We start from the raw sequence: 17,539 nt of genomic DNA, 5'->3' as shown, positions 1-17,539 counted from the left end.
TATACAAAGTTAGTGTTTCTTGATAAAGGTGTGCCATTTGTACAAATTTAAGTGATATGGAAGACTGCAGAAAAAGAAAAAATCCCTTTCACATCGGTCACAAACATCTGCAGAGCTACTCAATTCAACCAGAATTGAAACATTCCTATTTACATAAATAAATTCATGGCAACACAGAGATTTTTTACCACACACACCTTCTGCCTCTTATGGTGTCCAGTGTATTTTCATTTCAAATCCACATGAATGAAAGTAACCAATGTAGATGTATGCGAATGTAAAACATATATATTCACAGCTGCATTTAACACTGGCATTACGGGGTCTTTTTAAGGCACGTCTAAGTGAAGTAACCCAATCACTTCCCCTAAACTACCAACCTCTTCCACCAGACTGGCCTAACCAAAATGTAAATAAAAATTCTAGATTATTTTCTGGTTAATCAGGAATGTCACCAAATCATGATTGCCCGCATTATCCACCATTAACTGTATGGATTATTTACAGCCATAAGTAAGCTACATCATTACTCCAAACTTCATGATTCTGATTGGTTGAGCTATAGATAAACTTTGAAAATGTCCAAGACATAGACATCTAGTTCAGAGCATATCTAAACTAATTAACAATTTGACTGCAAGAAGTCTGATTTAAGGTACAGAACAACCTGTGCAGGCCACAGGCTTCAACATCTTTAGTCCCACTAGGGTCATTTTTCCACCTTGGGTGCCCAACTGTTCACCTCTCCAAAACTATTAATCTCCTGTAACAAAGATACAGAGGAACACAAACCCTTTCGCAAGCCCCCTTGCTTGTTTGAGAAGTGTAATAAAAATATGATTTGTGATTCTCACAGAAAGCACAGGACTATTTAAGGACTATGACAAGAAGTAATTGTTTTACTTGTGACTTTAACACAGAAAAACAAGCCTATTGTGAAATATAGGACATACAAAGTTTTTTGCGAAAGATTATACATGATCTAAAAGTATATTATATCATAAGCATGAAGAATTTACTCAAATCACTTTCATTTCTGGAAGGATAAATATTGATTAGTATCTGATTTATAAGTATTCAAAATCATTTAAAAGGATACAATGAAAGGAGATTGGGACAACACAATGCTGTGGGTTCTTTAGGTTACAAAATCCACAAGTGAATATAGAAATACATAGTGATGTGAGCCCAATGAAACACAGCACAATGGGGTTCAATTCTTAATATAGAACACCCCCCAAACCTTTTGCAAACTTTCCTTAAATATCCAGATAGAACAAAGCACTGTAATAATGTTGTTTTATGGTAAAAAATGTGGTTGACCTAGGGGCTACACCTTATTTGCATACAGTGGGGGATTGGTTTACAGGCCTAAGGTGAGAGGTGTGGTGAGAGGTGTGTCCCAACATTGAGTAAAGTTTGCCTAATTTATTGTTAAACTTTATCATTGTATTCTGTTATTATGGGAGTGAGACCATTGAATCAATCGCACTGAGACATTTCAAATGATATCAAACATGACTATTTATTTTGTTTGTCTATGTGACATTTCATATACACAGTTTATGTGAACAGAATTTAAACACAGAGCTGAGAGAATGATCAGAGGGAGAGAAGGGAACAGATGTGGAAGTGTGAGTTTTTGTTGGCTTATTCCATCTCAGATGGGGTGTGAACTCTCTGAGGAGCTCACTCTGCTCTCTCTCTTGCACCGTTGTGCTCCCTCGATGTGACACCTTGGTTCCGGTCTTACAAAAGACAATAGTATAAATACTCTTTTTTGCATAAAATAATACTGAGAGCTCATATACAAAGAAAGATTTTACTAAGCAATTTTTAAAAATAAGCTTTTAGCAGTTGCTATATCAACGACATGCTCTCTTCAATTTAGTCAATTCAATGTGTTTGACATATTTCAAAGTCTTGGTCTGCAACTGCTAGAATCCTCAGAGTAAACTGAACACAAAGATGCCAGAAATCACCAGCGCAGGTGAAATCTATGTGACTGTTAACACTGTGCTATTGAAAATGAAAATGAAACCATGCATTTATATGAACTCAAAACCCATGCAGCAATCATTTTATCACCATATACAGATATATAAACATTATTCTCACCAGGATGCTCTTTAGCAGCAGAACTTTCTGCATTGGCAAATGAGGGGCGTGACCGCTTCAGAATTTGGTCACCATATCAAAGAGCATGACTGAGATGGGCTCATTGTTATAAAGAGGAGAATCTATGATCATTAGACAGAAACACAAATGACTGTACATTTATATTAATTTAATGTTTAACATCTAACATCTCTACTCTTCAGGTTTATTAGCTGCTGTAACGGATATTGTTGGGTGGAAATCATGTTATTATCTGCTGAAATTTCACTAAAACAAACCAAGTTCAGATTTTAGGTTTTCTCTAAAGGTTCTCCACTCTGGAGAGTCTGTAGGTTTGTTATACTGGATGGTTTCCACCATCAGGTACATGATGTTTAACAACACCATAAAACACACACATTGGGCTTTTAAGACATGTTTGGTTTTACTTGGCTATATGTTAAATTAAATTTTATTTTATTTATATAGCATTTTTACAATTGTGTAATTGTTGCAAAGCAGCTTTACATAAAAAAACTTCTGTACCTGAGGTCAGTGCTGTCGGCCAGAGAGATTGCAGGTTTCCTGACGGCGCTGCTACATGCGGCACTGTTACTGAAAAACATTAAACCTCCATTTACAACCCATCTGATATTTCACGGATGTCTATTAATAATGATTATTTGGATGCAGTATATCTTACTTGATTTCCATATTGAGCAGCTCCACCAGAGCGGTGAAAGCTCCAAGATCCAACAGTAGAAAGATGTTACATTTCATCCAGTGCTGGACCTCCATCTCTGAGCTACACTCACCAAACGTCCCTGAAACATCACACACCATTCATCACATCTTATTAACAATTACAGTAAAATCACATAGGGGGTTAAAAATATAAGCAAGAAGGAAGATTTCCTTGTGCCATATACAGAAGAGCTCTGGCGACTTTTAAGTGTCGCTCTCTACCAATGATGTCCAGACTGTCCAGCAGACGCATGGCATGAGCTCTGTGCTGAACCAAATCCAGCTCAGTCCATTTATTTTTGGGCACTGTCGAAACAAAACAGAACACATGCTTAAGGTATTCGGCCAATCACAAAGCACTGGATAGATGTCATCTAACATATGATCTCATGAGAGTTTAGTACTCAAAAGTCTGCACTAAAGGTTTATATAAATCACATAAATTATGAATATATATTGAATTTGAGGTTAATGACAGTTAAAGAAATAAATGTTCTTCATCCAATCAAGTTAAAGCTTCTATCTGTGGATTTGGGCTTGATGTGTAGAAAGTTCATAAAAAACAAGCCTTTCCAAAAACATTTAAACACATAAACATACACACAAACGCATTCTGGTTTCCATGTTTTGTGTGGACATTCCATAGACGTAATGATTTTTATACCATAAAAACTGTATATTCTATTCCCTTCCCCTAACCCCAACCATCACTAAAAACTTTCTGCTACTTCACATTTTCAAGAAACACCATTCTGTTTGATTTATAAGCTTGTTTCCTCATGGGGACCTCGCAAATGTCCCCACAAGGTCAAAATTTACTGGTTTTCCTAACTTTGTGGGAACAATTGATAATTACCAGACACACACACACGCACGCACGCAGGCACGCACGCACGCACGCACGCACGCACACACACACACAAAACTAAACTGGCTCACTCAACAGACATCACACGATGAAGCCTTTCTTATAGCTTAAAATTCCATATATCAGGTTACATATGTACTGAATTTGGTTAAAGTAACAACTGTAAGGGATATGTTATATTGCCTTGAACCCTATCAGAAAATTTCCTGGCAGATGCTCAGTCGAGATTTATCCTCAGGAAACAATGTGACTAATTATTAACCTGACACCATTGACATACAAAAGAAAGAGCTGGAAGGAAAACAAAGAGCTTAATATAAAACAGAGAACTATTAATATGTGTTTATTTGTTGTGCAGACACGTCTGAATAGGTCAGCTGTTTGTGTGCCATTGTGTTTTAGTTTAGTATTACCATTGTGTAAGAGTTCATGTTAGGTTATGACCAGAAGAATGAACACAATAGTTTAATTCAAGATCAAATACATGTTTAAAATAATCTTCATAATGTTTGCTTTGACTCAGAAATACATGTATATCTAAAAAAACATGGTGAGTAAAATTCATCAAAACTAAACACAAATCCACATTATGAGTGTTTAGGTAAAACTTATCAATGAACCATAACTAATAACACAAACAATATTTGATTAAAAAAGCTTAATGCATAAGTTGATACACATTAGAATAGTTATCTATAAATGGCAAAGTGTTGCAACCCTTTAGAGTGAATTAACATGACCAAATAGAGCCGATGGATTCTGCTGAGTACACAGGAGCATCTCTATAAAAGAAAGAAGTTTTTCCCACTTCAACAAGACCTCACACAGACCCATCCACGGTAAGATCATTTACTACACCTGTATCTGCTATAGGTTAGATAGATTATACCATACCATACTACACTATACTGAACTATACTATACTCAACTGTATTATGCTATAATACACTATACCGTACTACACTATACTTGCTATAATATACTGTATAATATCCTGATTTGTGCTATACTATACCATCCTACACTATACTGTGCTATACTATTTCATACTACACTATACTACATTATACTTTACTGCACTATACTATGCCATCCCACACTATACTGAACTATACTGAACTATACTATACTATACTATACTATACTATACTATACTATACTATACTATACTATACTATACTATACTATACTATACTATACTATACGATACGATACAATACTATACTATACTGCAATGCATTAGGTTATAATATACAGTACTGTGCTATAATTTATCATCCTACACTATACTGAACAATACTATACTATACTGCATTGCATTAGTTTATAATATACTGTACTGTCCTATACTATACCATCCTATACTATCCTGAACTATACTATACTATACTGCAATGCATTAGGTTATAATATACTGTACTGTGCTATACTATACTATACCATCCTACACTATACTAACATATACTATCCTGAACTATACTATACTATACTGCAATGCATTAGGTTATAATATACCATACTGTGCCATACTATACTATACCATCCTACACTATACTAACATATACTATACTGAACTATACTATACTATACTATACTATACTATACTATACTATACTATACTATACTATACTATACTATACTGTACTATATTGCAATGCATTAGGTTATAATATACTGTACTGTGCTATACTATACTATCCTACACTATACTAACCTATACTATACTGAACTATACTATACTATACTGCAATGCATTATGTTATAATATACCATACTGTGCTATACTATACTGTCCTTCACTATTCTATGCTATACTATTTGATACTACACTATACTACAGTATACTATACTGCACTATAGTATGCCATCCTACACTATACTAACCTATACTATATTGTACTATACTTCACTGCACTGTATTATGCTATAATATACAGAATAATATACAATACTGTGCTATACTATACCATCCTACACTATACTGAAGTATACTATACTGCACTGTATTATGCTTTAATATATATAAGAATAACTTGCATGGAGAGATCTTAAAATATGACATGCCATTGACCTGTCTCAAGATACACACCAGTAACAACTGGCAACTAAGGCATGTTTGTAAAAGACACATAATCATCTTAATTTAACTAAAGGTCTAGACCTGGCTTAAGCTAATCCTTGTCTGTGAAATCAGGCTTTTTAAGGTTAGATTACATTTGACCTGTGTTTATTTGATGTCACATATATTAAAGTATGATAATATTGTACTATTTTGACATACAGTACAAAGAGCAAGAAATATATTTCAGTCTTATGTTTGTTAGTGGTACATTCACACAGTGAAAGCAATCATCTGCCTCAAACAATAAGTGGTTGACTCATTCATCAATACCTGAATAATTTAGGTATATTGATAATGTTTTGCTAAAAGTAAATGTGAATAGCTATGATAGTACTGTACTGGATTATAGATGTTTGAGGTGAACTTAATCACAGATATTTGACAGCTATCTTCTACATGTTTAGTGAACAAGACCCTGAACATCATTTCTCTGAACTGAGGCTGTGAAAAAGGTAAAACAAAGTTTCTGTTTGTATGATTTAATAAATAAACATGAATGTAGAGTTCAGACTCAGTAGAAACACTGTCACTGATTTAATGTGATTCAGAAATCAAACATCTGAACACAACTGACTGAACGCTCCTGTAAAACATCCCTACGCTACAAATCCTTAAAATGATCATTAGAGCTTCATACAGTACAAATGTCTGTAATGTAATATAAACATGGCTACTTAAAAAAAACTTGACCTGTTTTACATGCTTTTTCACTTGCTACTAAATTCTAACAACATTTCTAATAACATACTGATTTTAATGTCGATAATACTTCAGGAGAAGTCATCATGGGAGACGCTGAGATGGAGTGTTTTGGCCCAGCGGCCATTTACCTCCGGAAACCAGAGAAAGAGAGAATCGAAGCGCAACATGCCCCGTTTGATGCCAAAACAGCCTTCTATGTATCTGATGTAGCAGAGATGTACCTGAAGGGTACTCTTCTTAGTAGAGAGGGTGACAAAGTTACCGTCAAAACTCATAGTGGGAAGGTATGCTCAAAACTATAAACTATGATGTTGAGAAACTATTTTCTGTTATTAATGTCTCGAGTCATGTCAAACTCATCCTGATAACTGTGGTTGTTTATTATCAGACTGTTACTGTCAAAGACGATCAAATCTTTCCCATGAATCCACCCAAGTTTGACAAAATTGAGGACATGGCCATGATGACCCACCTCAATGAAGCCACTGTGCTGTATAATCTCAAAGAGCGTTACGCAGCATGGATGATCTATGTAAGTCTAACAACATCACTTTTAATACCTGCGATGAGGTTGATGTTGAACACACATCTCTGTTTCAGACCTACTCTGGTTTGTTCTGCGTCACCGTCAATCCATACAAATGGCTGCCGGTGTACGATTCAGTTGTTGTGAATGGATACAGGGGCAAGAAAAGAGTTGAAGCTCCTCCCCACATCTTCTCCATCTCTGACAATGCCTACCAGTTCATGCTCTCTGGTCAGACACTCTTTAAAAAGTTTTTAAACAAATAACTAAAGATGTTTTTCAGTGAACACGAAACTAAATCTCACCAGTTTTTTCACTTCCTTATTACATCATCCCAGTCTGTGTATGGTTTATAAGTGCACATTAATTCTAAATATAACATGCCGTAACTTGTAACATTTCATCATAATGTAATAACATACTCTGTTACTAAACAACTTTTAACACGTTTTCTCAGATCGTGAGAACCAGTCTATCCTAATTACGTGAGTAGATTTATAATACATGACAACAATTTCTATTCAATTCTAATATTGTATTTATATTGTATATAGTGTCTTACATTTTCGTTTTCCCACTACAGCGGAGAATCCGGCGCAGGAAAGACGGTCAACACCAAACGTGTCATCCAGTACTTTGCGACAATCGCTGTGGCTGGACCAAAGAAGACAGAACCTGTTGCGGGAAAAATGCAGGTTAGCAAACGCACAATACTGGTAAATAAACAAAGTTTAGTGACACAACTTTTCTACATAATGAAATTGCTCGTATACGCCACAGGGCTCACTGGAGGATCAAATCATCGCAGCCAACCCCCTGCTGGAGGCTTATGGTAATGCCAAGACTATAAGGAACGACAACTCGTCTCGTTTTGGTAAATTAAAGTCTGATGAAATGCATTATCATTTGTGTTATACCTTTCCAAGATGGCAGACATTCAAAGGTGTCCTAAATAATGTTTCAGGGTAAATTCATCAGGATTCACTTTGGTACAACTGGGAAACTGGCGTCAGCTGATATTGAAACTTGTGAGTAGCACCGTATTGAAACAAAACATATTTTATCAATAAACAAACATGAATATTAGTCATCTGAAGTCAATGTTCTCCTGTAAAGATCTGCTGGAAAAGTCAAGAGTAACATTCCAGCTGTCTGCTGAGAGGAGCTTCCACATCTTCTACCAGCTCATGACTGGACACAAACCAGAACTGATCGGTGAGAAATCTACAGTAGTGTGTGATTCATAAAAGCTAATGTCTAAGAGCAGTGTTAATATAATGTACATACATTCTTTACAGAGGCGCTGCTCATCACCACCAATCCTTTTGACTATCCAATGATCAGCCAGGGTGAAATCACTGTCAAGAGTATTAATGATGTGGAAGAGTTCATTGCAACAGATGTACGTGGTGGACAACAACATTATTATTCATTTGCATGAGTAAAAATTCTGTTACTGCATTTACATTTTACATTTAGGCATTTAGCATACTTACAAAGATTAGGAAACAATAAAAGCAATGTGTCGTAGGGAGGCTATAGTACAAAAGGTGCTTATGACAAGATACAATTTTCACTGTTTTAAAACAATACCGGTTGAGAGAAAAGAAAGAGTTAGTTTAGGTATTGAAGATACGTCTCCCCATGACAGTTTCATTTAGGGAGAACAAGAATAAGACACTGGCCAGTGCATGTTTTTGGAGGTTGACACACTGAATCCTTTACACAAACCAGAGTCTCGTCCCCGACCAGTGGGCTAAACACCACAGATTGATACCCATGAGCGTCATCAAAATTCGGTAAAAGAGTGAAGGGAGATGGGGACGAGACTGCGTCAGCCATCTCCCTGATGCCTGTCTGGGCTTCATACTTCTTGCTTACTCAATGCCCTCCTCCTCAGAGACCTCATTATGCAATACTTATCTTTTTAATCTTTACTCTGTGTTTGGAAATGAATAGCCCGATTTGGGGTTTTATTAGTCTTGTTTAAGAGTTTTTGCCTTGTATTGTGGATTGTATGAAACAAAGTAGAGTACTATACTGCTTTGTCCTTTTTATCTGTGACGCTTGTTTTTAAAAGTTTATGCCCAATTTATGGTTTTATTAATGTTTTTAGAGTTATGGCATCGTTTAGTGGACTATATTCTTTTTTAAATGAAAAGGGAGAAGAGAAAGAAATGCGGTCAGTATCTATGTCAAGTACTTCATTAGATAATGTAGCATAAAACACCTCACTTGTTTTTTTCAACAAAAAAAAAACAGACTGCAATCGACATTCTGGGCTTCACTGCTGAGGAGAAAATAGGCATCTACAAGCTGACAGGTGCTGTGATTCATCATGGGAGCATGAAGTTCAAGCAGAAGCAGAGAGAGGAGCAGGCTGAACCTGATGGCACTGAGGGTAAGAGATAAACTATTTTAACAGAGAAGATACTCGTATCACCATACAGACAGTCATATATTGACCATTATTTGAAAAACTCTGCCTATTTATAGAGGCTGATAAAATTGCCTACCTCATGGGCCTAAACTCTGCAGACCTGCTGAAAGCTGTGTGTTATCCCAGAGTGAAGGTCGGAAATGAGTACGTGACCAAAGGCCAAACTGTACCACAGGTGATGATAAGTAACCCAATCAATGTCTATTAGACAAAATCTAAAATCATCTTGGATAAAATCCATGACCTACGTATGCCCTTTTACAGGTAGCTAACACAGTCAACGCTCTGTGCAAGTCAGTTTATGAGAAAATGTTTGCATGGATGGTCATCCGTATCAATGAGATGTTGGACACAAAGCAGCCGAGACAGTTCTTCATTGGTGTGCTGGACATCGCTGGATTTGAAATCTTTGATGTGAGCATTGGTTACTAATACGCTTCTAAGAATTAAAATATAAATCAAAAGATACAAGAGTAAGAATTTGCTTGTGTTGAAATGTCAGTACAACAGCTTGGAGCAGCTCTGCATCAACTTCACCAACGAGAAACTGCAACAGTTTTTCAATCATCACATGTTTGTGCTGGAGCAAGAGGAGTACAAGAAAGAAGGCATTGAATGGGAGTTTATTGACTTTGGAATGGACTTGGCTGCCTGCATTGAGCTTATCGAGAAGGTAAAAATAAAGACTTGACAAAACAATGTTATATTATGTACTTGTGCTTAAGCTTGAGTTTTCTCCACCAGCCAATGGGCATCTTCTCCATCCTTGAAGAGGAGTGCATGTTTCCCAAAGCCACGGATGGAAGCTTCAAAAACAAGCTGCATGATCAGCATCTCGGCAAATGTGCAGCTTTTCAGAAGCCCAAACCTGCCAAAGGCAAGGCAGAGGCTCACTTTTCTCTGGTGCATTACGCTGGCACTGTTGACTATAACATTTCTGGCTGGTTGGACAAGAACAAGGATCCACTGAACGACTCTGTTGTGCAACTCTATCAGAAGTCATCAGTCAAACTTCTGGCCTTCCTGTATGCCGCTCATGGAGGCGCTGAAGGTAAGAATGATAGAACAAGTCATGACAATACAATAGTTCTGAGATTAATTCTATTATTACTGAACTTGTTCTTGCCTGCACACAAAACAGCTGAAGCTGCTGGAAAGAAAGCATGCAAGAAGAAGGGTGGTTCATTCCAGACAGTGTCTGCTCTGTTTAGGGTACGTTTGGCTCAACAGTAGGTGAAATGTTGTATTTCAAGTTAGATTACTGTCCAAGTCAACACAACAATAATAATTCTACAGGAGAACTTGGGTAAGCTGATGACAAACCTGAGGAGCACTCACCCTCACTTTGTGCGCTGCCTGATTCCCAACGAGTCCAAGACTCCAGGTAAAGACTATTGAATGAAAGTTGCAATGATTGTTTAAGATACTTTGGAAACTTATGCTCATCTCTGTTTTAGGTCTGATGGAGAACCACCTGGTTATTCATCAGTTGAGGTGTAATGGTGTGCTGGAGGGTATCAGAATCTGCAGGAAAGGTTTTCCCAGCAGAATCCTCTATGGTGACTTCAAGCAGAGGTACTTCGTTAAAACAATTACAGTGTAACACAATAATCTCACTACAAATACAGCCAAGACCTATCATTAATATTTCAAAACACTTGATTTCAGATATAAAGTATTGAATGCTAGTGTCATCCCTGAGGGACAGTTCATTGACAACAAGAAAGCTTCAGAGAAACTCTTGGGCTCTATTGACGTCGACCACACTCAGTATAAATTTGGACACACCAAAGTATGTGATAGAAGTTTATTTAAAATCTTAAATCTAGAAATCTAGAATGCTAGGTGAACAGAGACAACAGGTTTGCTACCAATTAAAATAATTCCTGTGGTGGGATTGCAGGTGTTCTTTAAAGCTGGTTTGTTAGGTACTCTTGAAGAGCTGAGAGATGAGAAACTTGCAGCACTAGTAACCATGACTCAGGCTCAGTGCCGTGGGTTCCTCACAAGGAAGGAGTTTTACAAGATGATGGAGAGGAGGTACAATGCACATACAAAAACTGGAAAACAAATGAAATTGAATGAATTTTAAAGGGTAATGCTAACTGATGATATTTTACACAGAGAATCAATTTTTACCATCCAATACAATGTCCGATCATTCATGAATGTGAAACACTGGCCATGGATGAAGATTTACTTCAAGATCAAACCTCTTCTGAAGACTGCAGAGACAGAGAAAGAAATGGCAGCCATGAAGGAGAACTACGATAAAATGAAAGAGGATCTATCCAAGGCACTAGCAAAAAAGAAGGAGCTTGAGGAGAAAATGGTGTCACTTATGCAGGAGAAAAACGATCTTCAACTGCAAGTAGCATCTGTGAGTGCTGCAGTGCTTATACCCACATTTATAGATTTTAACAGGTTCCAGAAATTAACCATGTCCCCATCTCAATTAACAGGACAGTGACAATCTCTCTGATGCTGAGGAGAGATGTGAAGGTCTTATCAAAAGCAAGATCCAGCTTGAGGCCAAACTCAAAGAGTCAACCGAGAGACTGGAGGATGAGGAGGAGATCAATGCTGAACTGACTGCAAAGAAGAGGAAACTGGAAGATGAATGCTCTGAGCTGAAGAAAGATATTGATGACCTGGAGCTCACCTTGGCCAAAGTGGAAAAGGAGAAACATGCAACAGAAAACAAGGTTCACATTTAATCACATCTTCTTAACACGGCTCATGTGTTTATACTTCAGAAGAAAACCTCTAAACAATTCTTGCATTTAGGTGAAAAACCTGACTGAGGAGATGGTCTCTCAAGATGAAAGCATTGCCAAGCTGACCAAGGAGAAGAAAGCCCTCCAAGAGGCACACCAGCAAACCCTTGATGACCTTCAGGCAGAGGAAGACAAAGTCAACTCTCTGACTAAAGCCCAGGGAAAACTTGAGCAGCACGTGGATGATGTAAGATATTAAACATGATAATTAGACCATAAATAAATGAAAGAAATTGATCTGAATGTGGGAGATTTTAATGTTCTGAATTTTGTGAACAGCTCGAGGGTTCACTGGAGCAAGAGAAGAAACTTCGTATGGACCTCGAGAGAGCCAAGAGAAAGCTTGAAGGTGATCTGAAACTGGCCCAGGAATCACTAATGGACCTGGAGAATGACAAACAACAAGCAGACGAAAAGATCAAAAAGTGAGTAGAAGACAGAACATTTGTAAATGTAAACAAATACACATTTTACAAAACCTTAATTTTCATAAAACAGGAAGGACTTTGAGATAAGTCAACTAATCAGTAAGATTGAAGATGAACAGTCTTTGGGAGCACAGCTTCAGAAGAAGATTAAAGAACTTCAGGTAATGTCTTTCATATGTTAAACTAAAGTACATAACTGGGGAATTCACACTACCAGTATGACAAGCTAAGAGCAAATTTTAAAAACAGGCCCGTATTGAGGAGCTGGAAGAGGAAATTGAGTCAGAGCGAGCTGCTCGTGCTAGAGTGGAGAAGCAGAGAGCTGAACTCTCCAGGGAACTTGAAGAAATCAGCGAAAGGCTTGAGGAAGCTGGTGGTGCCACTTCTGCCCAGATTGAGATGAACAAGAAGCGTGAAGCAGAATTCATGAAGTTGCGTCGTGATCTGGAAGAGTCCACCTTGCAGCATGAGGCTACATCGGCTGCTCTCCGAAAGAAGCAGGCAGATACCGTGGCCGAGCTCGGAGAACAGATTGACAATCTTCAGCGTGTTAAGCAAAAGCTGGAGAAGGAGAAAAGTGAGTACAAGATGGAGATTGATGACTTATCAAGCAACATGGAGTCAGTGGCCAAATCAAAGGTAATCACAACTAGAGGATAATTAAATTAAAATGTCCAAAGAAACAAAACATGAGTAAAACTTTTTTATTTTCTTAGGCTAACTTAGAAAAGATGTGCCGCACTTTTGAAGACCAACTGAGTGAAATTAAGTCCAAGAATGATGAAAATGTTCGCCAGCTGAATGACACGAGTGCCCAAAGAGCAAGACTTGCCACTGAGAATGGTTAGTGCATAACAAAATTATATTTTAAATAAAACAATGTTCAATAGAATTATTAACACAAAGGGGATGCACAGGTGAACTGGCTCGCCAGCTGGAGGAGAAAGAAGCTCTTGTTTCTCAGCTGACCAGAGGAAAACAGGCTTTCACTCAACAGATTGAAGAACTCAAGAGACATGTTGAGGAGGAACTTAAGGTAAATCACAACACATAGTGAAATGCATTTCCATTTCAAGAAAACCAACAAGACCCAGACTTCTAATGCAAATTTAACATGTTTGATTTAAGGCCAAGAACGCTCTGGCCCATGCTGTCCAGTCTGCTCGCCATGACTGTGATTTGCTCAGAGAGCAGTTTGAAGAGGAACAAGAGGCAAAAGGTGAACTTCAGCGTGGCATGTCTAAGGCCAACAGTGAGGTGGCTCAGTGGAGAACCAAATATGAGACTGATGCTATCCAACGCACTGAGGAGCTTGAGGAAGCCAAGTATACACAAATTCACAACATTTCAGTAAATGAATTCACATCTGATAGACCAAGACATAATTTCATACAATGTTCCACAGGAAAAAGCTGGCCCAGCGTCTCCAGGATGCTGAAGAATCTGTTGAGGCTGTGAACTCCAAGTGTGCTTCACTGGAAAAGACCAAGCAAAGATTGCAGGGTGAAGTAGAGGACCTCATGATTGATGTGGAGAGAGCAAATGCATTGGCTGCCAACCTGGACAAGAAGCAGAGAAACTTTGACAAGGTAAGGAAAACATAAAATCGGTTTATGAACTTTAATGATGAATTAAAATGTCACTATGTTTCTGTTTTTTTCAGGTGCTGGCAGAGTGGAAACAGAAGTATGAGGAAGGTCAGGCTGAGCTAGAAGGTGCTCAGAAAGAAGCTCGTTCCCTCAGCACTGAGCTCTTCAAGATGAAGAACTCTTATGAAGAAACTCTTGATCACCTGGAGACTCTGAAGAGAGAGAACAAGAATTTGCAACGTAAATGGCACTTATATTTACACATCATCAAAAAAGAAAAAATTAAACTATAACTTTTATTACTGAATTTTGTACCTTCAGAGGAGATTTCTGACCTTACTGAGCAGCTTGGAGAGACCGGAAAGAGCATTCATGAGTTAGAGAAAGCCAAGAAAACAGTGGAGGCTGAGAAATCAGAGATCCAGACTGCACTGGAAGAAGCTGAGGTAAATCAACATTAAAAACATGCAAACATCTATAACTCACCCTGTCTCACTCTTCTAGTATGTTAATAAAACCTCACTACTGTTTATCAGGGCACTCTGGAACATGAAGAAACCAAGATTCTTCGTATCCAGCTGGAGCTGAGTCAGGTCAAAAGTGAAATTGACAGAAAGCTTGCTGAGAAAGATGAGGAGATTGAGCAGATCAAGAGGAACAGCCAAAGAGTGATTGATTCCATGCAAAGCACTTTGGACTCTGAGGTCAGGAGCAGAAATGATGCCCTGAGAGTCAAGAAGAAGATGGAGGGAGATCTCAATGAGATGGAGATTCAGCTGAGTCATGCCAACCGCCAGGCTGCTGAGGCCCAGAAACAGCTCAGGAACGTCCAAGGCCAACTCAAGGTACATTTCTTTCGGCTAAATGTCTTCACAAAATATTAAGTTGTCTGAATTAGAATCAAAGCATGAATATTGACACCCTAACCCTCCACAGGATGCCCAACTGCACCTTGATGAAGCCATCAGAGGACAGGAAGACATGAAGGAGCAGGCTGCCATGGTGGAGCGCAGAAATAACCTGATGCAAGCAGAGATTGAGGAGCTAAGAGCTGCACTCGAGCAAGCTGACAGATGCCGCAAAATGGCAGAGCAGGAGCTTTTGGATGCCAGTGAGCGTGTGGGACTGCTGCACTCTCAGGTACAATATTTGTACAATGACACTAAACTTGAGATCAGCTGTTTGAGAGTAACAGTGAGGTTTCTGACTGAAGCTGTTAATGTCTCACAGAATACAAGTCTTATTAACACCAAGAAGAAGCTTGAAGCTGATCTGGTCCAGGTTCAAGGTGAGGTGGATGATGCGGTCCAGGAGGCCAGAAATGCAGAGGAGAAAGCCAAGAAGGCCATCACTGATGTAAGTGTTTGCTACAATCTACTTCAATGTAGAAATTCTTCCATATCAATCCCAAATGCAGCTTTGATGTGTCTTTGTTCTAAAGCTTAGTAAATTACATTTGGCTCTCATTCCAGGCTGCCATGATGGCTGAGGAGCTGAAAAAGGAGCAGGACACCAGTGCTCACCTGGAGAGGATGAAGAAAAACATGGAAATTACGGTCAAAGACCTGCAGCACCGTCTGGATGAGGCTGAGAGTCTGGCCATGAAAGGAGGAAAGAAACAGCTCCAGAAACTGGAGGCCAGGGTAGGTTTAAATGCTTAGGTGCTCACGAGTCCTGACCATGGCTGAGATCATATTGGTTAAAACAACTATTCACAGCCATGCTATAACACTTAGAAGTAGACATTACTAACTATTTCCTGCCATTGACGAGTTATCTCGTCAATTAAGAGTAAACCTTTTTCCTAACAATGATGCTTTCCTGGTGAGTTTATACAGTAATTTGTATTTCTGCTACTATCAAATAAATGGCACCTTTACCCAATTTATAAAAAAACTGAGGAAATAACTAATTAAATTAATTTGTACATTAAAATGTATGTTTTGACCATCGTTCTGAATCTGATCTCTAGCAAAAGTCCTACACAAAAATGCAAGTATTTCAGCTTTTTGCTCAAAATGTGGTCTTTTTGAAGAAACCTACCTGTATTTAAGATGTTATATAAAAGAGAACAAATGAAGATACAATGAAATGTTTTTCTCCCATTTTGTATGTTTGAAAGCAGAGAGTCTGTTCTTTCATTTGATATATTTGAACATTTTACTGGAAGGCATTTTGTAAAACTTATTAAAATCACAAGAAATACTGGCGGGAAACAAAAAAAAATGCTGGTGTGGAATAAGTTAACAAACATGGTTAGCACCACTAACAAACCAAACCAGAGAACCAAAAGAATCAAAAAACGTTACACACAGTGACTACAGACAAGTGAAGTGACAAAAAGAGTGAGAAGGGCTAGTGAAGTTATGTATGATGTTATTGCTTATGTATTCATAAAAATTGACCAAAACGCATTGTATCATACTTCTTTAAGGTGCGTGAGCTGGAGTCTGAAGTTGAGTCTGAACAGAGACGTAGTGCTGAAGCTGTTAAAGGAGTGCGCAAATACGAGAGGAGAGTGAAGGAGCTCACCTACCAGGTACTTACCATCTATACAGCAGTAACAACAGATGAGTCAATCTACAATGCTGGATAGTAATTTAACATCTTTCACCTCTACCAGACTGAAGAAGACAAGAAGAATGTGAACAGACTGCAGGATCTGGTGGACAAGCTGCAGCTGAAAGTCAAGGCCTACAAGCGTCAGGCTGAAGAAGCTGTAAGTGGTGGTTTTGTGTTTGGCCATTGTGACGTCATCTTAAAAGTTAATGAATCAAATTAGAAGATCCAAAGTGACTAACAATATATATTCACTTTACAGGAGGAGCAGGCCAACACTCACCTGGCCAGGCACAGGAAGGTGCAGAATGAGATGGAGGAGGCTCAGGAACGTGCTGATATTGCAGAGTCTCAGGTCAACAAGCTGAGAGCCAAGAGCCGTGAGATTGGAAAGGTGAGCGCCACCTGCTTTTACTGTAACCAAACTGCTTCCTGAAATAAACTCAAAATAAACACATATATGCATGCAAATAGTAGAATTAATTAAGTAAAATATATTCATTCTTACGTTTTTTTAGGGAAAAGAATCAGCAGAGTAAAACTTGAAGCCTGAATCACAACAGAAAGTAATCATAAAATATGAACTACTTGTAACTAATAAAAAGTTGTTGTGTCCTTACGATTGTGTTATTGCAGTTATTAAAACAATTGTAAAGTGAAAACAAACAAAACAAAAACACCAGGTTG

The 17,539-nt window shown here is 38.1% G+C and overlaps 2 protein-coding genes across 2 annotated transcripts; one reads left to right on the top strand and one right to left on the bottom strand.

Annotated features, from left to right (window-relative positions):
- Positions 1–876: 876 nt before the first annotated feature.
- On the bottom strand, positions 877–10,281 carry LOC129453302 (striatin-interacting proteins 2). Its single transcript, XM_073861817.1, has 8 exons — positions 10,214–10,281; positions 9,334–9,454; positions 7,622–7,772; positions 3,015–3,147; positions 2,801–2,923; positions 2,644–2,712; positions 2,119–2,240; positions 877–1,748 (listed from the first exon to the last, which is right to left on the bottom strand). Exons 1-7 carry the CDS (start codon positions 10,279–10,281, stop codon positions 2,225–2,227), a joined length of 681 nt encoding a protein of 226 aa, XP_073717918.1. The 3' UTR covers positions 877–1,748; positions 2,119–2,224.
- LOC141359506 (myosin heavy chain, fast skeletal muscle-like) lies at positions 4,518–17,471 on the top strand. Its single transcript, XM_073862084.1, has 41 exons — positions 4,518–4,548; positions 6,236–6,283; positions 6,606–6,817; positions 6,922–7,065; positions 7,134–7,290; positions 7,517–7,544; positions 7,643–7,754; positions 7,840–7,940; positions 8,032–8,087; positions 8,176–8,274; positions 8,358–8,461; positions 9,322–9,460; positions 9,556–9,674; positions 9,764–9,913; positions 10,002–10,172; positions 10,244–10,550; positions 10,647–10,711; positions 10,796–10,883; positions 10,957–11,074; positions 11,168–11,291; positions 11,403–11,539; positions 11,624–11,879; positions 11,962–12,204; positions 12,287–12,463; positions 12,556–12,701; positions 12,775–12,865; positions 12,954–13,343; positions 13,421–13,547; positions 13,622–13,740; positions 13,833–14,029; positions 14,110–14,293; positions 14,368–14,533; positions 14,615–14,739; positions 14,830–15,138; positions 15,230–15,433; positions 15,524–15,649; positions 15,766–15,936; positions 16,728–16,832; positions 16,917–17,012; positions 17,115–17,246; positions 17,371–17,471. The coding sequence occupies exons 3-41, from the start codon at positions 6,617–6,619 to the stop codon at positions 17,389–17,391; spliced, it is 5,805 nt and encodes a 1,934-aa protein (XP_073718185.1). The 5' UTR covers positions 4,518–4,548; positions 6,236–6,283; positions 6,606–6,616; the 3' UTR covers positions 17,392–17,471.
- Positions 17,472–17,539: the final 68 nt, after the last annotated feature.

The sequence above is a fragment of the Misgurnus anguillicaudatus genome, chromosome 23 (genome assembly GCF_027580225.2).
Source record: "Misgurnus anguillicaudatus chromosome 23, ASM2758022v2, whole genome shotgun sequence".
Lineage (NCBI taxonomy): Eukaryota > Metazoa > Chordata > Actinopteri > Cypriniformes > Cobitidae > Misgurnus > Misgurnus anguillicaudatus.
This window is presented reverse-complemented; position numbering and strand designations above follow the sequence as displayed.